Source organism: Polypterus senegalus, chromosome 9, assembly GCF_016835505.1.
Source record: "Polypterus senegalus isolate Bchr_013 chromosome 9, ASM1683550v1, whole genome shotgun sequence".
NCBI lineage: Eukaryota > Metazoa > Chordata > Cladistia > Polypteriformes > Polypteridae > Polypterus > Polypterus senegalus.
In genome coordinates this window covers 116,800,672-116,825,598 of record NC_053162.1, presented here as the reverse complement: position 1 = coordinate 116,825,598, position 24,927 = coordinate 116,800,672, and the positions used below count along the sequence as shown (strand labels likewise).

The window sequence follows — 24,927 nt, the reverse complement described above, 5'->3', positions numbered from 1 at the left end:
GTGATCATTGAACATTTTGTAATTAGAATTACTAACGGTCACGGAAGTCCAATGATCCCCAGTAAGAGCCACAAAGTCCGCTTTCTGTAATGCATCTAATTTTGCTTGCTTTTCAGTGTGCATCAATGTAATCGATGTACAGGGCCGCTGCTGTCCAAATGGGTGCCCTAAGAAGAAATGTACTTTTGTGCCCCCTCCCCCAAATATTACGGAAGTAAAAATAAAACAATAAAAAAAACACCTACTATAGGGGCCAAAAATAAACTTTATTCAAATACTAGCAAAATACCCGCGCTTCGCAGCAGAGAAGTAGTGTGTTGAAGAAGCAATGAAAAAGAAAAGGAAACATTTTGAAAATAACGTAACATGATTGTCAATGTAATTGTTTTGTCACTGTTGTGAGTGATGAGTGTTGCTGTCATATATATATATATATATATATATACTAGCAAAATACCCAGCGCTTCGCAGCGGAGAAGTAGTGTGTTAAAGAAGCAATGAAAAGAAAAGGAAACATTTTGAAAATAACGTAACATGATTGTCAATGTAATTGTTCGGTCACTGTTGTGAGTGATGAGTGTTGTTGTCATATATTATATATATATATATAATATATATATATATATATATTATATATATATATATTACATATATACACATACATATACACACACATAAATACATACACGCACACATATATACACACAAATACATATATATATATATACATACATACACACACACATATATAAACATATATATACATATACATACATATCTACATATATACACACACAGCTATTTCAGTATCAGTGCAATACGCTGCTTGTTAAAACGGATAACTCCCGCTCTTACAGTACGCGCAAGTCTGCGTGGATATTATGAACTATCGTATTTGTTCAAGTTCTTTTTAAATTTTAAATAGAAGGAATTTTTATTTAGTCGACAGAAATATCTTTGGTAGGAATGGTAAAAACAGACAGGAATATTATTCCTGAATAAATCAACTCAAACCTTAAACAACTTATAATATTTTGCTCTCCATAAAAATATATCCTGTCAAAATTATACAAATTCAAATATGAACATGCTGCATAACAAAACCTGGAAATATAAATAAAATGTGTTCCTTTCAGCAATAACAAATCAAATCATTCAGTTGTCTTTGCTCATATGTCATTTTAGAGCTGGACGCCTGGCATCTTTTTTTGGCCACAGGTTCGTTTCTGTTTGGTGTGAGGTTCTGTGTTGTGGAGATTCTCAGGATGGATTGCAGGTGCTCATCAGTGAGGCGACTCCTGTGTGCTGTTTTGTTAGTCTTTATCACTGAGAAGAGCTTCTTACACAGATATGTGCTACCAAACATGCACAAGGTTCGAGCCGCATGTAGACGGATTTTTTTTGTTCTTCAAAGTCACCAAAGCGCCGTGCAAACTCAGTGCAGTGCGCCAGTTTATCAGCAAAGTGCGATTTGGGAACACCGTAGTGACGACTTGGTTTAACATTACTTGGCAACAGGTAAAGTGGGGCAAGTTGCACTGGTGCATTTGTGTCTCCCATAAAAGCAGCTTCACTTGAAATCACTTTGTGATTGTGCACGGTAAAACGTCCGCTGAAGTGTCAGATTCTTATTTAATTATTCTGCTTTCTGTATCTTCTGCATTGCATTCAGGTTACCCTGATGTTTTGTCTCATAGTGCCGTCTTAGATTAAATTCTGTAATTACAGCCACATTAGCTCCACAAATGAGACACACGGGTTCAGTAAACATATACTCAGCCTCCCATCGGTTTTAAAGGCTCTATTTTCAGAATCAACTTTTCTCTTCAGCATCGTGTGAGCTAGCTTCGCAATAACTTGCAGCATCATAAGGTAGACTTGATTAACGCGTAAGTGTTCGGCAAGGCAGCTGAAGCGCTGCATTATGGGATCTGTAGTTTATTGTGTTACCAGCGCTTCATATACCCGGCTTTAATAACAATAATACAGTATATAAAATGATCTCGGGCGGATATAATTACACGCCGGCCGGATGTGGCCCGCGCCCTTGAGTTTGACACATATGGACTAAATAGAACTTGAAAAGATATATTTTTTCAAATGTGATCGCAATTCAGATAGAGTTGACGCCACTACAGCCTGCATCCTCCCCTCGCCTTACTTTTTACCGCTCATCTAATGAATACACTGAGTATGGCTTTACCAAAACAATCATTGATGGCTAATAAAGTATCCATTATTCGAGTATGTAGATCGGGATATATATATATACATATATATATACCCGCGATCGCAGCGAGAAGTAGTGTGTTAAAAAGCTAGAAAAGAAAAGGGAACATTTTAAAAATAACGTAACATGACTGTCAATATACAGTATTTGTTTTGTGAGTGTTACTGAGTGTTGCTGTCATCAAGGATTTGATTATCATTATTTCTTTCAATCAGGTTCGTATTTGTAGGATGTGTTGTGTTCAAGTTACATTCCGTGTTTGTCAATCGCTGTAAAGATGACAGGTTTCATTCATCGATTCGCTTCTTACTGCATCAATAAACAGCTCGCCTTCTTCTTTATCTGAGACCTGACACACTGCATGCACGGGTTTTTTACACTGTCTTCCTTTAGCGGACATTGACTTTTTCCAACCTGTGCTTTGTTTCCGCAGTAGTTGGATTTATGAATATGCTTTATGTATCAGACGCTTCATATTTTTGCTGCCTTTTCAATTGTGTAATTCGGTTTTGTTCAGCTCTTTGGAACTGTTGCTTTTATCTGTGCACTGCGCCAGTTCACGGAGCCATTCGTGTACATGCATCGAAGGTTCCCAGCTGTGCTGGTGCCATCTCGTGCTATGTCCATGGCTGTATTTAATGTTACCTTAGTCCTGGCACTTAAAACTTTCTCTCGCAGTTTCGCTGAGTTTGTGTCAAACACCACCCTGACCATCTCATCTTCCTCTCCATAAGCACAGTCCTTCACCCGTGAATATTTACCCGTGGCAGTTTGCTATTGGATTGCCGCTGACGGACGGCCTTATATGGGCAGGCACTAAATTACAAACGCCAGCGGCAGCCTGTCTATGAACTTAATTTAAAGTGTAGGTTTACATCGTGCTTTGTTTCCGAAGTAGCAGAACTCATCAATATGGTTGTATATGTCACTCGCTCGCTTCTTATTGTTTCGCTGCCTTCTCAATTATATAATGCATGTTTTCTTGAGCGCTTTTTTGAGGTCTTCCTGGTTTTCTATGTACTGCGTGATTACGGGGAGGCGTGATGATGTCACATAAACTCCGCCCCACGGCGTTGAAGCTCATCTCCATTACAGTAAATGGAGAAAACTGCTTCCAGTTATGACCATTACGCGTAGAATTTCGATATAAAACCTGCCCAACTTTTGTAAGGAAGCTGTAAGGAATGAACCTGCCAAATTTCAGCCTTCCACCCACACGGGAAGTTGGAGAATTAGTGATGAGTCAGTGAGTCAGTGAGTGAGTGAGTGAGGGCTTTGCCTTTTATTAGTATAGAAAAGTAAATACATAAATAAATTGCATCATTTATAAATTACAATTGTAGTTCTAAAGCAAAAAATACAAACTAAAATTACACTTTAAATAAAACATTTATAATAAATAAAATAAACAATAATAAACTAAAATAAAATCAACACTGTCATCTGCTGGAGCTTTCCAAAGTTCAAAATTTACAAAGGCACACTTCTGCTTTTTCTTGAGGCAAAGTTGTAAATGAGCTCTTCATATGATAAAACCTTTGCTAATTCAGAGTTGATGCTGACAATTGCCAGACCACTCATGCGCTCTTGTGCCATAGATGAGCGCAAGTACATTTTGGTGAGCTTCATTTTAGAAAAACGTCGCTCAGCAGAGGCAGCAGTTACAGGGAGCGTCACTGCTATGCGCTGAGCAATCCAGAGATTTGGGTACATGCCCGGGCTTCATCTTGGGCTTTTTTTTTCTTTCGTTTCTCGGCGTCGGACTGTTGATGTCTCTTTCCAGGAGCAGGCATATTGTTCAATTATCATCATTTTTGGCCAAATAGGCAGCCATAACAGAGGTGAGGGCACGCGCGTCATCACATGTGCTTAGCCTACTCTGCGTTCACCGTAAAATGCAATATATACGTTTATATTTTTGTTTATTTGTATGTGTGTGTATATATATATATATATATATATATATATATATATATATATATATATATATATATATATTATTAATATTAATTTATTATTATAATATATAAAAATGATTTTTTTGAGCAGCTGGGATGGTGCCCCCATGGGAGTTGGTGCCCTGCGCAGACTGCATACTCTGCGTATAGGGAGCGGCGGTACTGTCGATGTACCAGGAAATCATGCAGTGACAAAAGTTCCCCTTTGCTTGGAATTGAAACTGTGATTAAATGCGTTATTTTTTTTAATGCGTTATGGAGTACATGCATCAAAGCTTCTCAGCTGTGCTTGTGCTAAGAAAAGGAAACATTTTAAAAATAACGTAACATGATTCTGCGTTAACCGCAAATTTTTTCATACGTCTCAAACCAAGGGGATGCGGATGCGAGGGTAAAATGAATCGGGAAGCGCGCGTACATACTCAGTGCATCCCCTCTCGGGAATCAAACCTCGGATGTCGGCGCTAGAGGCGAAGCCTCTACCATTGCATCACAGCGTGTGGTTTGTCTATTTGAGAGTATGTAGATCGGGATATTTATATATATATATATATATATATATATATATATATATATATAGTAATCCTCGCTATATCGCGCTTTGACTTTCAGGTTTCGCTCTATCGCGATTTTATATGAAAGCATAACTAAATATATAACGCGAATTTTTCGCCGCTTCGCGGGTTCTGCGGACAATGTGTCTTTTTATTTCCTGTACATGCTTCCTCAGTTGGTTTGCCCAGTTGATTTCATACAAGGGACGCTATTGGCGGATGACTGAGAAGCTAACCAATCAGAGCACGCAGTTAAGTTCTCCTGACTGAGAAGCTAACCAATCAGAGCATGCAGTTAAGTTCCTGCTTGCTGAATGCAGTGTTAACCAGGAAGTCTCGTCTCGCTCATTCAGCATCAACGTGTTTCTCTGTGTAAAGAGTTGTGCTTTTTGTGTTTATCTTTGTGTATAGTCAAGCCCTTCATTATGGCTCCAAACGATCTGCTACTGCTTCAGGGGCCGTGCCCAAGCAAACGGAAGATGTTAACGATGAAAGGTAAACGCTTTGGATTTGTTGAAGGCTACCATTCTTTTATTTAAAAAGTAGCAAAGGAATATAAGATCTACGGCGCAGTGTCCTTTTAACCAGGGTGCAAAACAAGTTGTAAGTGGATGTAATAAGGCAGTAGTCTGGATGGAATCTGCTTTAGGGATTTGGATTGAAGACTGCCAGAAGAAGAACAACGGCAGTGCTGCACAATCGCCTGAAGTGGCTCCTTTAAGGGCTGTAACGCTCTCCTTTGTTGTGCAGTAAAATAAAACTCATTGTTATCGGACAAGTCATCGTGTCATTGTTGGTGAGTAACCATAATTAATTTTCTACTTACAGTACTTAGTACATGTATGTACGTTTAGTGTCACTGTACACACACATTTACTGTATACTATTTTTGTTGCATTGTACGTATTTATTGCTGGTGGCATGTCTATCGTGATATGTGATATCGGAGACACTCAATATCTTCAAAAAAATATTAAGGTTTTACTGTATATAAACAGTGTGTTTATATACATAATTTCAATGAATCTCACCTAATATCTAAGAGAATACAAAGGATTATGCTGTGTAACTCTGCGGGAATATTTATAAACAGTGTGGGAGAGTTTATAAGGGCTTAAAATATATAAAATAACCATAGAAACATATGGTTTCTACTTCTGGATTTTCACCTATCGCTGGGTTATGCTTCAGGATTACTGTATATATATATATATATATATATTATATATAAAATATATATATATATATATATATATATATATATATATACTCGCGTTTCGCAGCGGAGAATTAGTGTGTTAAAGAAGTTATGCAAAAGAAAAGGGAACATTTTAAAAATAACATAACATGATTGTCAATATACAGTAATTGTTTTGTGAGTGTTGCTGTCATCAAGGATTTGATCATCATTATTTCTTGCAATCATGTTCGTATTTGGAGGATGTGTTTATTTAATGTTAGCTAAGACCCGGCACTTAAAAGTTTCTTGCTACAGCAATTTTAACTCCGTTACAAAGTGACCCAATGTCTCGTTTATACCTCGTGTCTTCTCAGTAAACTTGTATGTCGCGAATACCGTCATTCGTCGTAGGCATGAGAAACGGCAGCGGGAGTGTGTCTATAAACTTAATGTAAACTTACGGTTCACGCCGTGCTTTGTTTCCGCAGTAGCTGCACTTATGAATATGCTTGTATTTATGAATATGCTTGTATGCATCAATTGCTTCATAAACTTTTTCTGCCTTCTCAATTGCGAAATGGCGTTTTTGTTCAGCGCTGTTTGGAGGTCTTCCTTGTTCTCTACATACTTATGAATGAGGCGTGATGATGTCACACGAAACTCCGCCCCCCACGGCCATCCAGCTCAACTCCATTACATTATATGGAGAAAAATAGCTTCCAGTTATGACCATTACGCGTAGAATTTCGAAATGAAACCTGCCCAACTTTTGTAAATAAGTTGTAAGGAATGAGCCTGCCAAATTTCAGCCTTCTACCCACACGGGAACTTGGAGAATTAGTGATGAGTGAGTGAGTGAGTTAGTCAGTCAGTGAGGGCTTTGCCTTTTATTAGTATAGATTGACTGAGATTTTCATGGAGAAGGATAGGTGCATGGACTTCATTTACAAATAAAGGTAAGACCATAAATGGTTTTCAATTTTATAAAAAATGGGATCAGACTAAGAAAAAAATGCAATATTTAAAAACTAAAATTTGACCTTAAATAAAATATTCTTTTGTTTTTTTTTTTTCTTATCCATTTGTTGAACAGTCTGTATTAAAATTGATTAAAGCATCAGAAGGAAAAGCTTTTAAAAACAACTCACTATTTCAATTAAGGTCAAAATTGAAATCCATTTTTTTGTACACCACTCTGTACTTTCATTTGTATTGAATGAGTATCAATTGTGGAATTGCAACAGCAAATTTAGAACACATGAAGGGTGCAGAGCACATGCACTCTCTCCGTTCTCTCTCTTGCCACTAGAAATGTAATGTTCTTTCTTAGTTAAATATGAACCTTACCTATGTGTGTGTAAAGAATGCTGATGAGATGTGAAACATAACCAGTAGTCAGTGTGCTGGCTGTCATTTGAATAGCTACTGTTTTTGGTTCATATATTTGTAACTCTGACTCTGAAGGAGTCAGTACCTCACCAGCCATGAAACTCACTGCATGTCACTGCTTCAGTACTAGCAGCAGAAATCGTCAATATACAGTCTGTTGGCACCAGTGGCTGAGGACCTCATCTGTGCACCTGCATTACAGGTGCTCATCAAGTGAATATTTTCACTGTGTGGTTATCTGTGCAATGGACGTCATTACAACATGAACAAATCTCTCAAAATGCGTGCTTGTTTTAAGCTTAACAGCAAAGTGCTTGCACAGACTGGTTTCTTGGGTTGAAACATTTGATCTTGCTGATTATACTCATTAGGCCACTTCATCTGTTTGATCACGAATAGTCAAACTGTGTTTAACAGCATTATGAACTGTGAGTGTATTTTGTTGACTGAAACATAACTTTCATTGAAATATGTGTAGGCCAGCATTTGTGGTCTTGCAACAGAAAAACTAATCTTTATATAATATGCTACCGTGGCTGTGCGTTTGTTTGTATAGGATTTTAAATCCCCTGTAGCTCGCACACCGTTTGACTTATTGAGCTGAAATTTGGTACACATATACTATGTGATGATTTTTATTACTCTTTTTATTTTTATTTTATTTTATTGTAGAATCAACTCTCTGCAGCAGCCAGCAGGGCAGCAGTGTGGCACATGCGTGCGGGCGCTGATCTCATCCCTACCTGCTTTGCTGTCACTTCCCCTACCTCTTTATATCTTAAATCATTCCTGAGGCAGATTGAAGACTTAAGTGCCAGCTTAATTAAAAAATTAAGTAAAACGTACTAAGTAATTGCAACAAAAAAATGATTTAATCAGATTTATCGTGAAAAGATGCCGATGAAAGAAGAGAAGAAGCGGGCCACTAGGGTGGAAAAAAGAAGAGCTGCTCAGGAAGCAGCAAGCGTATCAACGTCTGAGCAAACAAATGGTAAACGTACAGAGAAAGAGGATGAAAACTAGGAATGTTCAAGTCAAGTGTATTTACTGCACGTTATTGTTCTGTGTGTCGTTACTGGTATCCTAATATACTAATATGCAAAATAGCCAGAACTAAATAAAATAAAAACTAAAATTTTAAACAAAGAACTAAATAAAAATTGTTGACTCAACTGAAAACTAGAATGAAATAAAAATAAAAATAAATTTTATAAAATAAAATAAAAACTAAAACTACAATTAATATCAGAACTGAATTATCACCGGATTGGACCTGTTCCTCCATGACATGTTAATTTTTAACAGAAGGGGTACCAATGTTCTGGGGAGAAGTTTGAGTAGGTTAGCTGAGGATTGTTTAAACTAGGGAATGGGGAACCAAGGAGTTGAATACAGACCAGGTTTAGAACTTCACATTAAGGTACAAGCAGTAGTGCAACATCAAATACACATACTGTATTAATAGCCCACTTAATTTCTAGCCCAAAAACTGCCATAGTAGAATGAGAAATACACTGTACATTACAAAATGTTTACCTTAATGCTAGGAGTATTAGGAATAAAATAAATAAGTTGGAATTGCATGTAGCTGCATATTTATTTTATACGAGAGAAATAATGCAGAAAAGACAAAAGATGACCCAAACAGATTCTTTCAGTATTTTGGCAGTAAAAGAATGGTTATGGAGGAGGTTAGGGTTAGGTGTTTATGCTGTGCACGTGAAGAAGTCATTAACCTCTCACAAGTAATAGAGACTACAAAGGAGGTACTTAGTGCTTGAAAATTGTTGAGGGAGAGGTACTGCTTGGATTACATACTGTAGGATGATATCTAAAAAATCACCAGGACCACATAACATTTATCCTCGAGTGCTTAAACATGTTAGTAAGTACTTATATAAACTCTTGGCACATATTTTTTCAAAAGTTTCTGCATATTATTGAAATTCCTACAGACTGGAGGCTAGTAAATATTATCCCGTTGTATAAACAGTGTGATCAGGCTGATCCAAGCAACTATAGGCCAGTGAACTTTAATGCATCACATACAGTAAATTAATAGAAGGGATTGCTATGGGAAGACTGAGCAGCACACGTCAAGAACAGGAGTATTAGCAAATACTCAGCATGGGTTCAGAAGGGAAAGGTAATTTTTCACTAATATGCTGGAATTCTATGAAGAAGCAACAGATCACAGAGGTGTACATACTATTTATCAAAAGTGTTCTGAAAATCAAGGTAATGTACCACATGGAAACATAGTGATCAAATTGAAAGAAGTGTGAGTTCAGGGCATGGTCTGTACATGGGTACAAAAATGGCTCGAACACAGGAAACAAACTGTAGCACTCAGGGAACTTTTTCAGAATTAGGTGAGGTTAAAAGTGATGTCTCTTAGTGTTGGGACATTGCTCTTTTTAATATACATAAATGATCTGGACAAGAATATAATCAATAAGTTAGGTAATTTGGCAGATGATACCAAACTAGGTGGAAGGGCAGAAAATGCAGAATCTGCATTATTGTTACAGAGAGATTTGGTCAGCATAATGGCTTGGGCAGATGAAATTTAATATATGAACAACAGAACACAAATTACCCAAAGGTAATGTGGACAGATGTTACCTCAGATAGCAGAAAACATGGATAAAACAGAGAGCTGCTGTAGTGGGGGCTGAGACAGAGACAGATTGGTGGACATCAAGTGGGAAATGAACCACTCACAGAGGTCAGTGAAAGGCTCTGCTCGACTGACAGAGTGAGGTCTTCATGTTGCTCACACTGCAAATCACTTACATCTGAGCCAGAGAACACGAGTTTACAGTTCCCACTGGCGGTTCATCAGTACTATGAAATGCATAAACACAAAAATCCTAAGTGAGTGAAACAGTACAGCATATGTACTTGGTCAATGCTGGTGACACACTGACAACAGCCAAGGGATGCAGTTTAGTAGGGGTGAGTAAGTCACACCCACATTTCCAGTCACCAGCTCAAGGTTAAAGGTATAGTAATTAAGGCGCTTGGTACAGTATTTGATACAAAGCTTATATTAATTTTAAGTAGTGTATTACACTTATAGGTTTGCCTAGGATAATGGAGAAACTCTGTAAATGGGATGTGGACAACCAGGGTTCTACTGCAAATGTAAAATATTACATACAGGAAGAAAAAATCTTAGATCTGAATACACAATAAGAGATTTGAAACTTTAAAGTACACCTCATGCAAAGGACCCAAAAGTCATCCCTATCTACATTCAGACAGTGTACAAAGGTGATTAAGAGTAGAATGTTCAGTTATAGAACACGATGAGTGAAGTGTAATATTGTGGTTTTTTTTTTTGTATCAGTATACTGCTGCTGGATTATGTGAATTTCCCCTTGGGATTAATAAAGTATCTATCTATCTAATTCATGGGAGGTTATGCTTAGATTATATAACGCACTAGCAAGGCTTTACCTAGAGTGCTGTGTTCAGTTTTGGCTTCCATGTTACAAATTAGACGTAACAGTACTAGACCAAATCTAGAGAAGACTGACTAGGCTGATTCTGGAACAGAGAGGTGTGAGCTATAAGGATTTATTGAGGAAGTTGAATGTTTTTAGTTTGATCATATGGAAATTGAGAGGTGACATGACTGAAGTGTTTAAAATTATGAAAGGAATTAGTACAGTAGATTCAGCTGTTACAGAAAATATATTCAGCAACAAGAACACAGCGACACAATTGGAAACTTCTCAAAGACAGATTTCTTACAAATATCAGAAAAATTTCCTTTATGCATAGAACCATAGACACTGAATAAATTTCCAAGTAGTGTGGTAGAGAGCAGCAGTTTATAGACCTTCTCAACTTAATGTTATTTTGGACAGTCTAGGTGAATAGAGTGGATGAGCTTGTTGAGCTGAATGGCCTGTTCTGATCACAAACATCGTATGTTCCAATAGATTAGTTTAGCACAGTGGAAGAAGGCAGTATTTTACTTGCTTGAACTTATTTTTACTTACTAATGGCAGGCATAGATTTTGGACTTTAATCCCTGAGGGATCAAATCCGGCTACTGACAATGTGTGACCATGAGCAAGTAACTTCATCTACCTGTGCTAAAATTAGAAAAACAAAGGAAATTTAACCAATTGTATCTAAAATGTTGTATTTCTCCTTGGACAAAAGCATCAGCATCATGATTTGTAAGTATCCTCCAGTTTTTCATAGTAGAACTGATTTAATTAGCATATATAATCTACTGGAAACGTACTGTCAAAATTACTGGAAAATCTACTAAACACACAAATTTCACTTGCTTATTAGGATTGGAAACACTTCCGGGTCAGGGACTATAAAAGGATGATGGGAAATCCCAGACGTCGAGCTCAGCGGGGTGGAAGAGTGGCAACGTGTCTGGGAGTAGTGGAGGATTGTATTATTGATTATTTGTATTACTGTGGAGAGGAGGTTGCTTTGTGCACTGTTAATTAATAAAAAGTCAACTTGTTGGACTTTTACCAGGTGTTTGACGTATTGTCTGAGGGCTCAAGAGGATGATAGTGCCCTCTATCTGTCACAACAATATTGTAATTAAGAATCAATTATAAAAATTTGAAAAAATACAGTTAAAGGACAGCTTAAATGTGTCAAAATTACAAGTAGGATTTTTTCCTCATCTTGTCTACTCCATCTTGTGGATATGCAAGATATCACAATAGGCACTGTCACACATGTGAGCATGGGAGGTAGTCGATAAGCTTGACTAAATGTGTTTATATGCTAGACCAAGGGTTGGCAGTGTACACTAATGCCTTTTCCTCTTCCTCTACAGATCCTCAGAAGGAAAGCCCAATTCCGGCGACTCCACCGACTTCACTTCCAGCTCTACCACTCCTCTATATCATCCTCTATTCACATCTGGACTCAGTCTTCAATGACTATTCAGTTGTTTTGCTATTTGTTTCAGTTATATGGACTGGACTACCAAACCTTTCTCTTTGTTTATATTGACTTAATACAACACAAATTAGCCATGCAGAACCAGTGACATATTTCCAAGTACTTATTTGTATGAGTGAAATATATAGCATTACATTAGCTCAGCTGATTAAAATCCCTGTTCACAACTCATTCATTGAATTGAGCCAGAAAGTTTGAATGGTACAGCTTAAAAGGCACAAATGTGATTACTAAAAAATTAGACAGTGAAAAAGGAAGGAAAAGAATATACTTGCAGAACAGAACACCCCTGAAAAAGGGGTCTTTACTGCATATAATTTGTGGCTTTTAGAGTAAACACATTCCAAAGTCCAGCACAAAGTAATTCATTAGTTCAGTCTAGTGAAAAAGCCATTTGGTATATCCACAAGTTTTCTGGTCTACTTTATCACCCAGAGAAAGTCACATAACATACATACACAAACAGTATTTAAAGTTTTGAAAGAGATTAATACACTGTATCCCTGCTGTTACTTTAACAAGAATACAGGGGCAGAGTTGGGCATTTGTTAATGACAAATTTCACAAAAAAAAGTTTTACTTTACACAAAAAAACACAACTTTATGGACCATCAAAGCTTGACTTAATGTTATTTTGGAGAATCTAGATGAATAAGATTGGTGAGCTTGTTGAGAAAAATAGAATATTCTTTTTAAAAATGTTTTAATGTTCTAATAACAAATCACGACATTCCCCAAGTTGAAGAAAATCAAATCTAGTCCCATCAACACTGAGCTTAAGGCAAGAAATAGCACTGACAGGGAGCCAGTCCCTTGCAAGGTCCACTCATTAACACCCACAGTCACACCAATCAACCTATTACACTACCAACTTATAAAATAATGTATGAAATATAATCTAAATAAATATTTAATCATGCAGTAACAAGTGTCCACCTAGATCTAATTTCAAATGGCATTACTTCAGATATGCTTTCTTTACACTACAAAACAAAAAACACATTTGTAATTTTTTTATTTGGATGAGATGTTCTTGTGTGAGTGTTTTTGCCTGTATTTGTATGTGACATATACAGGACCTGTGCTTATACAGGCAGAATTGTCAACTGACATGAATGAAAATAGCTTAAACATGTGAATTATTTGTTATACCTATAATACAACATAACAATATCTATAAGCAAAGGCAATGACAAAAGATGGAGAGTAACTTTCTTTGGTTTTTTAAATTTTAAATGACAATGCAAGTATGAACACAAGTGAACCAGGCCCACTTATATTAATATAAATGGAGTTTTATTTCTTTATCTTATAATTAGTTATACCTGCACAGCTGTCAAGGTAATGTTAACTCCCACCACACCATCAACTTATATTATGAATCACTTTTACTCAATTGCTATTTTACTTAGGTACTATTTGATAATGTTTATCACGTGTCTGATACTGACAGTGAACTGGGAAAAATAATCATTAAAGCTTTAAGAGTATAATGAGCATTCACACACATAGCATATAGTCTGTAAATCAATTTTATAAGAAGATGGATCTCTGTTCTGGTTGTCAGTTTCAGCATGTCTTTTTCCTGTATATAAATTGCATCTGTGCCAAAAAAAGAAAACCAGATAAGACAAAACTGGACATTTAGTGTAAATGACGACTGCATGTAAGAAAATAAAGTTTTAATAATCTCACTACTTTTCTTTTTGCTTGCTAGAAACTTTTAGGTATTTTTCAAGTTAATTTTTTTCTTAACAATCGTGGTATATAAAGTATATACCCTCTCAGCCTGCATAATAATTTACTTTCCACAAAAAAGATCATGGTATGTATTTAATTTCCTAGGAACATCTGAGTACTGTGGTGTTTTCAGAACAAATATTTTTAGTGAAGCAGTATTTAGTTGTATAAAATTAAATCAAATGTGAAAAACTGGCTGTGCAGAAATTTGGGTATCCTTGTAATTTTGCTGAGTTGGATGCATGTAACTGCTCAATACTGATTACTTGCAACACCAAATTGGTTGGATTAGCTCATTAAGACTTGAACTTCATAGACAGGTGTGTCCAATCATGAGAAAAGGTATTTAAGGTGGTCAATTGCAAGCTGTGCTTCCCTTTGACTCTCCTCTGTAGAATGATAGCATGGGATTCTCAAAGCAACTCTCAAAAGATCTAAAAACAATGATTGTTCAGTATCATGGTTTAGGGGAAGGCTACAAAAAGTTCTCAGAGGTTTAAACTGTCACTTTCAACTGTATGGAATGTAATCAGAAAATGGAAGGCCACAGGCACAGTTGATGTTAAACCCAGGTCTGGCAGGCCAAGAAAAATAAAGGAGCGGCATATGTATGAATTCAACCCTATATCAACAAATTCTTCAGGATAATGTTCAAGCATCAGTCACAAAGTTGAAGTTATGCAGAGGTTGGATATCCCAACAAGACAATGACCCAAAACACAGTTCAAAATCTACAAAGGCATTCATGCTCAGGGTGAAGTACAACGTTCTGGAATAGCCGACACAGTCCCCTGACTTGAATATCGTCGAAAATCTATGGGATGATTTGAACAAGGCTGTCCATGCTTGAGAGTCATCAAATTTAACTGAACTGGAGAGATTTTGTATGGAAGAATGGTCAAAAATGCCTCCATCCAGAATCCAGACACTCATCAAAGGCTATAGGAGGCATCTAAAGGCTGTTATATTTGCAAAACTAAGCATTGATGTAATATCTCTGTTGGGATGTCCAAATTTATGTACCTGTCTAATTCTGTTATGATGCATATTGCATATTTTCTGTAAATCCAATAAACTTAATGTCACTGCTGAAATACTACCGTTTCCATAAGGCATGTAATATATTAAAAGGAAGTTGCTACTTTGAAAGCTCAGCCAATGATAAACAGAAATCCAAAGAATTAAGAGGGGTTCCCAAACTTTTCATATAACTGTATGTGAGATGTGTCACATAAAATTGTGCTCTAAAGTGTACCTTTTACTAAAAATAAATTAAAAAAAATAATTTCCCTGTTCTTGCAGCCAAGAATGAACCTTTATATAACGCTGTGCCCATACATGGTAGAAACTAATGGAAGGAAACAACAAATATTAATTTCATTATATATATATATATATATATATATATATATATATATATATATATATATATATATATATATATAAAATAAAAATATTTGGTCCGCTGTTTTTAGGGGAAGGACATGTTACTTGCTCCTTTGTGTGCTTGTAGCGGTAGTAGAGTTATGACAACGCAATGTCAAAACCCACCCCTCGTTAGAATGTGTGTAGTTATTTTAAGTAATGAAGCAAGATACAAGGTGAGTGGCAGCATATTGTTCCCCTTGGGGATTTAACAAAGTATTTAAAAAAAATTAGCACATTAAAGATTTATTGTACTTTCTACAAAAAACAATAAATCTGAGCTGAATTGATTATACTATGTTGTAATTTTAATAAAAGTCTTACATTTTTGAAAAAGCTAAGATAATTTTGCTATGTCGCACAACCATTGCAACACATAGAAAGTCACTGTTGTCGACAATTAAAGAACTGAGCACGAGTTTACTTACTGAGTAAGTAAATTCATTGACCCAGATGTCACTCAATCAGTAAATACATGCAGACTCCATGTACTGTAGAACTTTGCACTGTAAAACAGGAATGACAGCCCACTCTGCCCATGTTAAAACATTCATACTCAGCTTACTAAACGTCAACCTGATTAAACCTGGGAGAACTTGCATTACGGAAATGGCACACGTGTGTGTGTGTGTGTGTCCGTGTGCTTGCCCTGATATTGATTGTTGCCATGCCTTGTATCCAATGCTTGCTGGGATAGGCTCCATATGGACCACGACTCTGCCCTGGAGAAGCATGTTAGGAAGATGAATGGATGTATGTAAGCTAGGCTTAAAATGTGGCAGTTAAAACCGATATACTGTACTTGCTTTCTCCCACTAAATCATTGGATACATGCCTATAAAATCTGTTCAGCTCTTGTCACTTCAATAACTGCTATGAGAGCTCAATATTCTCTCTCTGTGAAGCACATGTATGCTTTATCAATCCAATTGGAACAGCCAGTGTCTTCCTTAAAGTGAAAGAATACATTTAATCATAAGTGTGATTTTTTCCTTCATTACTGTGTAGCTGTCTACAGAGCAGAAAGAGCAAGTGTAAAATGAGGCTTACAGTAAGTCTCATATATTTGGTAAGTTTTAAGGCTTTTCTATTACATATGGACACGAGGTTCTATATTGACCCATTTACGTTGTAAGTTTTTTTTTTTTTTAATTCACTTCAGAGCACAGTTTTATGTGGCAAATGAATCTACGTAATAATTTCGAACAAATAACTTCAATTTAAAAAATACCAAACTCACCCTTTAAAACTTTAACTTGCCTATGACCTTGAATAGGTGAGTAAATTTTAACAGGCTACTTGTTGCACTTATCACGAGTGATACTTACCTTGAAAAGGGATTTTTCTTGATGCTACCTCCCACATGACAATTCCAAAACTACCAATAAAAAAAGAAAAAAGTAAAGTAAGCAGTAACAATTTACACTCTATATTATACAGTTACTTGCACCACTGGTAAAAGTGCATGTTTCCCTGAGTATGTAATTGGTGCAGAGTTAAGAATGGCACATTTCTGCACATTTTCATACACGATTTCTATTTATTTTCTGCTTTTTTGACTGAAGCAAACAAAACAGTAAATGAGAAAGTTGCAAATGGCTCCAAATTTAATTGAATTCTTAAATGTTAAATTAAGTAGAATGGAGACAATTCTAGAGTTCCACATTGTACTTGTGCTCAACAGCTATGGACTCCTCTAAGTCACTGAGTAAAGACTAAAAAAGTAAGAAGCCTGTCACTTACAAACCAGGGTAAGGCTAAACAAAAGACACCATAACACTAAAAGTGTTAAGAAATGGATGTCAAAAGGAATTGTCGAAGTCAAGAAAATATCAAAAGACCAAACAATCTCCACTAGAACTACTACTTTTCTGAAGAGATATGCAATGAGAATCCATATATTTCTGTAAATGACCCATAGAAAAAAAAATGTGCATAGAAGACCTGCTGGTAGGAACCCTTTCAGAAGCATCAAATTCAGTGTCTAATGTATGTAAAACGCTATTCATTGAAAAAGCTGCAGCGTACAATAGGACAGACATTTCAGGAAGGAAAACATGCACAGGACAAATTCCGTAAGAACAAAGTGCTCAGGACTGAAAAAATAATTAGTAGAACATAGCATGCATGGTCTTTTGGCGTCTACTGTTGATAAAGCAGACTGCTGAATGGCAAACTCGATGGCAGCATCTATTTTCTTCTTGCTAGCATCAATAGCTGCAATAAGATCCAAACTTTTTTTATTCTTAAATGGCACCCATAGCACAGTCAGCAATACTATACTTTAAGGTCCAGGGAGACTGGGGTTGGGGGTCCCCTCCGGTGTCTGGAGCAATTGCTGCCTGAGTTACATAAACAGCACCCATCAGTGTCCAAAGCAAATCTTTTAACTTTCATTAATGCTGCCCCTCAGGTGATTTTTCCTAATGGATTGACTGGTTCCCTCTGGCTGCTGTCTCTTATTTTGAGTCTTTTTTTTTTTAAATTAAACCTAGAAAAGCTTTAGCTTAACATAACAGATCATGATAAAAAAATTTCAAGGGAATGAAGGTCACATTCATAAATACAAATTGTTGGATGCATAAATTTACAAGCTCAAAATTCAGACACAATCAAATGAAACAAATTATAAAAATGGAGAAGATCATGGTGTGCATGAAACACATTGAAAACTGGTTGAGCAGAATAAACACATGGGAAAGTCAACAATCAGCACTTTTGCTAAAGGGTGAGCCAAAAACCTTCAGAGCTCTGCAAGTACAGCTTAAGTCAAATTTGATTGACATTTATGCTGCCCCTAGATACACCCACAATGGCTCTGGTTTGCATTAACCCTTCTCAAGTTCCGCACCTCTGCAAGTGACTTAAATGTGCAGTCTAGTTAGTTGTTCAACTGAGCTCCAGACAAGTACAGAAGAAATTCACTGGTTTTGCTGCTTTTTTATGCAAAATGACTATGTTATAATGAATTTTGCAAATAAAAGAGACTTGTTGATAATGAGGATTTATTAACATTGGTTCTACAGGAAAATGGCCAGGCCATTAAAATGGAGTTTGTTCTAATATTATTTGACTTGGATCAGGAGCACCCATCAAGTACTTAGAGAAACGAAAGGTTAAGCTTTTGGAATTTTACGAGTTATTTTAAAACATATGGTGAATGACAGACAAAAAAAAATGTCTCTGTCCTGCAAGCGGTTTGCAAAGAAAAGAAAGAGTGAAAAAAATAACCTAAAGAAATTAATAGGAAAACTTAGGCATTACAATACATGTTTCTGCCAATGAAAGTGCTACAGCGTACTAATTGATGGGCTTTCTTAATAAGCTTAGCTCAGTTTGCTTCCCAAGGAGATCACATCATAGAACACCATATTGGCTACTACAGTATGGACTGATAGGACATTGCCAGCAGCTTGCTGCACACATCATAAGACTGGAGTCTCCTTAACAACTACAGTCTACTCAGTCAATTCTTGTACAGAGCCACTGTGTTGTCAGACCAGTACAGTTTGTTGTTTATATGGGTGCCTAGGTACATCTAGCTCTGCCCCACTTTCAAGTCCTCCCCCTGGGTAGTGACTGGTCTCAGAGGCTCCTTGGCATGCCTGAAGTCCAATACAAGCTCCTTTGTCTTGTGGTACAGGAACAACAACTTGCAACTCAACATCAGCAAGACAAAGTCCTCCACAACCTTCCTGTACTTGGACTCACTAATGCCACCTATAATAGAAGAGTCACCCAAAACTTTCTGTAGGTGGCAAGCACTGGTATTGTACTGGAAGTCTGTTGTGTAGAGTGTAAACAGGAAGGGATACTGGACAGTTCCCTGAGGTGCACAACTATTGCATACCACTATTTCTGAAACACAGTCCCTCAGCCACACAAACTGCTGTCTGTTGTTCAGGTAGTCCATGATCCAGGAGATCTGGGAGGCATTAAGATTCAAAGTATTGAGCTTTTCCCCCAGTCAATGTGGCAGAATGGTGTTAAAAGCACTGGAAAAGTCAAAGAACATTATTCTGACTGTGATGTCGGCATTGTTCCAGTGGAAGTAGGCTGTGTGTATGTGCAGATGATAGACAAACTTCACAGGATCCAGATGTTCTGTAACCAGAGGTCATAGCTGTATTAGGACCAGCCTCTCAAAGGTCATCCTTATGTAAGAAGTAAGAACAGCTGGTCTGAAGTCCTTGGGATCACTGGAATGCCCTGTCTTTGGCACTGGGACCACACATGTTTTCCACAGCTGGGGAAAGGAACAACAGGTATTGAAGGACTCCAAAGAGCTGACTGGCACATGTTTTCAGCACCCTGGAACTGATTCTATCATGCTCAGAAGCCTTGTTTGTGAAGAGCTTTCCCAGCTCCCCTCACTTACATCAGCAGAGAGCAGAGCAGAGAGTGGAGGAGAGCTGGAGACCACAGGTATGATGTCATTATACAGGAAGGTCGTGCAGAATGCAGATAGCAGTTGGTGTTCTGGAACTTCCTCAGCTTGCACACAAATGTCAGTGGCGTTGGGGGGAGAGCTGTATTGACAAGAATGAGCTGAACCTGTTGTAAAACTGGTTCAGTTCATTAGCTCTGTTTTTGTTCCTTTATTCTCCATGTTTTACAGCCTGCTTGTAGCCATTGATAGTCCTCTGCCCATTCTACACTTTTTTCATATTGATTTACTGTAACATATGCTTAAGTTTGTCTCTGTAGCGGTCTTTCCCCTTACAGAGCTGCTTCTTCAGTTCTGACTGCACCTGCTTTATTTCATCATTATCTCCAGACTTTAAGCCTCTTTTCTTTATATTCAGTAGGGCCTTCATGTCTTTTTATGGTCCAAGGCTTGTTGTTGAAAAAAACAGCACACTGTCTTTGTGGGGACTGTATTACCCAAACAAAACTTTATGTAGTTTGTGATACAGTGGCGGAGTCTGTCTATGTCCTGACCGTCTGACTCACAAAGCATATCCCAGTGAGTGTTTTCAAAGGTATTCTTCAGAGCCTCCTCAGCCTAAGTTGTCTATTCTGTCATGATCCTGGTGGTGACTGGCACCTGCTGGACAATGGGAATTATATGCAGGTATGAGCTGTACCAAATTATGGCAAATTATTAAGCACCAGTTTTATATGCTTCTTTAACATTGGCATACAAGTCCAGGGTCTTATTTTCTCTTTCGCAGACCACAAACTGGTAAAAAAGTGAAACATAGTTAAAGTCCCCAAAAATGGTAATGACAGCACTTGGATGGTCAGTAGTGAGTTTGCTAATTACAGAACATACTGTGTCTGCTGCGATTGCTGAGACTGCTGAAGGTGGGATGTAAGCTGCCAGCACAATGTCATGTGAAAATTTTCTCAGCACATATGGTTGGTCATAAGCCACCACAAGAGGTTCCATATTCGGGTTGCATAACTGTGCTTTAATAGTAATGGTGTCCAGGGATGCACCATTTTTCATTCACAAAAATGGCAAGTCTGTCCCCTTTCTTCTTGCTGCTTTCACACCAGCTTTTGTCTGTCCTCACAATTTAAATCCATTCAGTGCAACTATAGAGTCCGATGTTTCAGCTCTCAGCCTTTTCTCTGTGAAGCACATAAGACTGCCGAGTTTGTATTTCCTTTGGCTCCTGATAAGCACCGAGACCTCATCCATTTTATTCACCAGTGACCTTATCACAGGAAGATAAGGTCTGTATCTTCTTCTCTTATTATGAAGTTAGGCACCTGCTCCCCCCCTCCCTCCCAAATCCCCCCCCGATGTTTATGCTATAGCTCCGCTTAGCAGCCCAGCAATTATCTCTGGCACTCTGGGAGACAAAGGGTGCAAATCCAACAGCTGCTGTTGTGTCTTTGTGTCTAAGTGGATGAGTTCTTCCTCACATTTTCAGTTTTACTCACATTTTCAGGCAGCAAACATTTGCAAACAACAATGAAGGCTAACATACATGGGAGCTGCTGTATCAAGTATACAGTATACATTAAAATGTTTAATTGTTTACTTCATAATTAACTTTTTAAAGATCTGGTGAATCATGCAATTTGTCCAGTATGCCTAATTATTTGCAAGTAGATAAAGTATTTAGCTATATAGAATAGCTACTAGTACATAAAATTCCATTATCTAGGCATGAGCCCCAAAACTACTATTTTGTTTCCAGGCTTAGTCTGGGTTCTTACCTGTAAATCTCACAGGATCGGTTGTAACGCCAATTGGCATTCTCCAGTTGCTGTGGAGAACTGTAGTATAGAGTAGTTGACTTTTTGGTTTTGCTCTTCATCAAGGAGGTCTGTGTTGCAGCTAGCTCAAATCCTCCTAGCTAGACATAAAATGAAAGACAGAGTTTAATGGATTAACCATAATGATCTAACGTGATTTTATTGTTGAGTTTTGTGTGCCATCTTTCAACTTTTCTTGCTTATGTATTAGCACAGAGTGGTTATTCTTCACCTTTCTAACATCAGATATTCAATGAAACCAACATGGGAAAGTTGGGGTATAATGTAACCAGTGTTTGAGTGTTACTCTAAGTAATCTCTCTTTTATCAGTTGTACAGGAACATACTGTATGGGAGAATGCGTCTTACTTAGTGATTTTTCAGTTGTATATTGGTAAGGCTGACTTTCACAAACAAAAGGCAAAAAGTAAATTCAACCTGTGGCATTTTATTGGTTTATTATGTAAACTCTGAAAAGTCTAATAAACTGGCCCCAATGCGAGTGAGTGGGTTTGTGTAGATGCATGCACACCTTGGAACTCTGTCCACAGGTGTTTCCTGCCTTGCAGTCTTGTGGAAGCAGAGTATACATGTATGGGGACAACCCATTAAAAAGTTCATAAAGAATAGCAGCAAAATCCCCCACTGCAAAGGCAACAACCACAAGACTTTATCCTAAAAACACCTGACCCCATTTTCGCCAGTTTGTGAAATTTAAACCACATGGACATCTAAGAGAGATCAAAAGAAACAGAACAAATGACCTGACTCTGACAGAAGAAAAAACTAAAATTGCTGTTACCATTTCAGGAGCTCAGTAGCACAAGGTAACTGAAGCTAAATTATTAATATGTACATTGTAATGAGCATGGTGACAGAAAAGACAGACACACACAGGCCACCGCAACTACTTGGCTCCATACATCGGAGACATGCTTCTTTCTGCTATGATATCTTCCTGTCATTTTGACTACTGCATAACTATATGGCATAACAGCAGCAAACAGAATATATATGAGCATTACTGTCTGGATATATATAATAAAATATAATAAAATGCAGCTGTTATATTCTGGCATGGCATGTTCGATCTTCCACTTATACAGTAATGTTAATTCCCTTGTTACTTGTTTAGACGTGGACAGAGGGTGGGTGCTGTGCAGACTCGTCTATGCATTACTGGTGTTAGGCAGATTTTGAGTACTGATATCTGCATCTGTTGTGGCTCTTCGTTATGAACTCTCTTAAAGGCAGTCCTTCAGAAGGGGTGCGACACATTGTTTACTTCCAATGCATATTTTGCTGTTCATATTTTCATGAAGATTGCGCCAATTCTTTTAACCTTACATTGGCTCCTACACTATAGTTGTAACTGATCAACAGAGAACACACAAAGTACCTGTGACATCATTCACATTTACAACTTGTTCATTGAGGACCTTGAATGCCAATGTATAATCTGATGTTAATGAAATGTTTTTCTTTTGCAACAGGTTGTGTATGTTGATGACATGTAATGTCCTCTCTGCATATGCAACACACATTTATATGTCTAACAAAGTTTTTCAGGAGGCATTCAGACTTTAGAAGGTTCATCGTAAACAGAAGTTTGCTGTCTCTTGAGCCAGGCTAACAAGAGCACTGCTGCTCTTTGCAGTTCAAAATCACTGCCTCTACTTTGAGCACCACCTTCATAAGGTGTTGGATTGGTTCAGAAATGTGACACTCAGTGAGCCTTCTTAAGCAAAATTCACTCACGGTTGTCTTCAGACATATATATTATACATCTGGCATACTAGACTATCCAAATTGTGGCCAGTGCCATACATCCATTAATCATAAATATGTTTTGCCGTTTGCATTGACTTTACAGTGTCTGTATTCCTGTCCAAATTTATATATATTTTCTCAAGAGAAAAAACATGGACTTCATGGTCATGTCTCTTTACACACATCACTTGGCTAACATACCCCTCCAGAAAACTTTAATATACAAAAAAGTTATTAAATGGGAAAGTAATATTTTGTTATTATTATGAAATCCAGTTGTAGTCTAACATTATGTCTTTAGGATAGCAAGAGGCCTGGGAAAATAATATTGTTATATAAAAATTGCTTGATTATGTAATCTATTATCAGATGTAGCGGGTCATGTATCAGGGATATTTGTAAATGGATTAGTGTTGGCCTAACCTCGACTCTTTTCAATGTCTTGTAAGACATTATTGTAAGTGTCACAATAGGTTAGATTGTCCTGTCGGGCATAGCATTTGTGAATGATGGAAGAAATAATGAGAAAATGAAGAACCGTTAGAAAACACTAATGAACCTGCATTATGTACATTCTACTATCTCCCAGATGCCATTACAGTATCCAAAGGTGTACCTTTTAGGTATGTTGTTTGACCATCAATATACAGTACAATAATAAAAAATAATCTAAAACTAAATCAAAAAAGTTGGGCACTACAACCACTGACTCTCACCAATATAGCAATTTCTGTTTATTCTAAAAAAGCCTAATCCAGACAAATACTATTTATCTCCATTACTTGTAAAATACTACAAAAAGTAGTTCTAAAGCTGCAAATAGCCAGCAAATAATCAAACAAACAAATCAAGCAAAAATAGTTATAACAAAAAGAAAAACAGTTACATTATGTGAAAAGGAATTTCCTACCTTAATTCTATATCCAGTGTCTACCAGGAAATTGCTACTAGTAATACAGCCATGTACTTTGAACTTCTCCTCTGTTTGATGTAGCCTGTATTACAGAAAACTTAATTAAGAAAGGAGTTACTGTATTTTGATACCTGAAAGTTAATCATTGAAGTTCTGAACTTGAACTCACTATGCACCAATACCTAACCCAATGACATTAAAAGCAGCATAGAATTCTACTCTAGTTGGAGTGGCAGTCCTTTACAAGACAGTATAGAGTTACCAGTGAACCTAACCAGCAAATATTTGGTAATGGGAGAAAACTGTGTACCCATAAGAAAACCAACACAGAGAAAACACATGACACAAATACAGGACTTAAGAGCTATGATGTGTCAACACTATCTCATACATCAACATGCCAAAAGTAAAAAACTTTCTGTTGCTATGAAAAACTTCATGTAGTTTTACCTTTAATGAATGGTACTTACCTTTTCTCAGATGTTCCAACTAAAAATGTTTCAGTAGCTACAGAAATAGTCTTCCTATTGCCTAGATACTTTTAGAAATATCCTACAGCATCCCATAAGAATATTAGACTTGTCCTTTAGGAATCCCTTATTCTGTTG

The 24,927-nt window shown here is 37.1% G+C and overlaps 1 protein-coding gene across 2 annotated transcripts in view; it reads right to left on the bottom strand.

The window, feature by feature from the left end:
- LOC120535651 (mixed lineage kinase domain-like protein) overlaps positions 1 to 24,927 on the bottom strand; it is a 104,982-nt gene that overhangs the window by 11,730 nt on the left and 68,325 nt on the right. For both annotated transcript variants that reach the window (XM_039763606.1, XM_039763607.1), the window contains 3 exons: positions 24,317 to 24,401; positions 21,598 to 21,737; positions 16,755 to 16,804 (listed from right to left, as the gene is read on the bottom strand). In XM_039763606.1, coding sequence (XP_039619540.1) covers positions 16,755 to 16,804; positions 21,598 to 21,737; positions 24,317 to 24,401 — 275 coding nt within the window. The remainder of the gene's footprint in view (positions 1 to 16,754; positions 16,805 to 21,597; positions 21,738 to 24,316; positions 24,402 to 24,927) is intronic.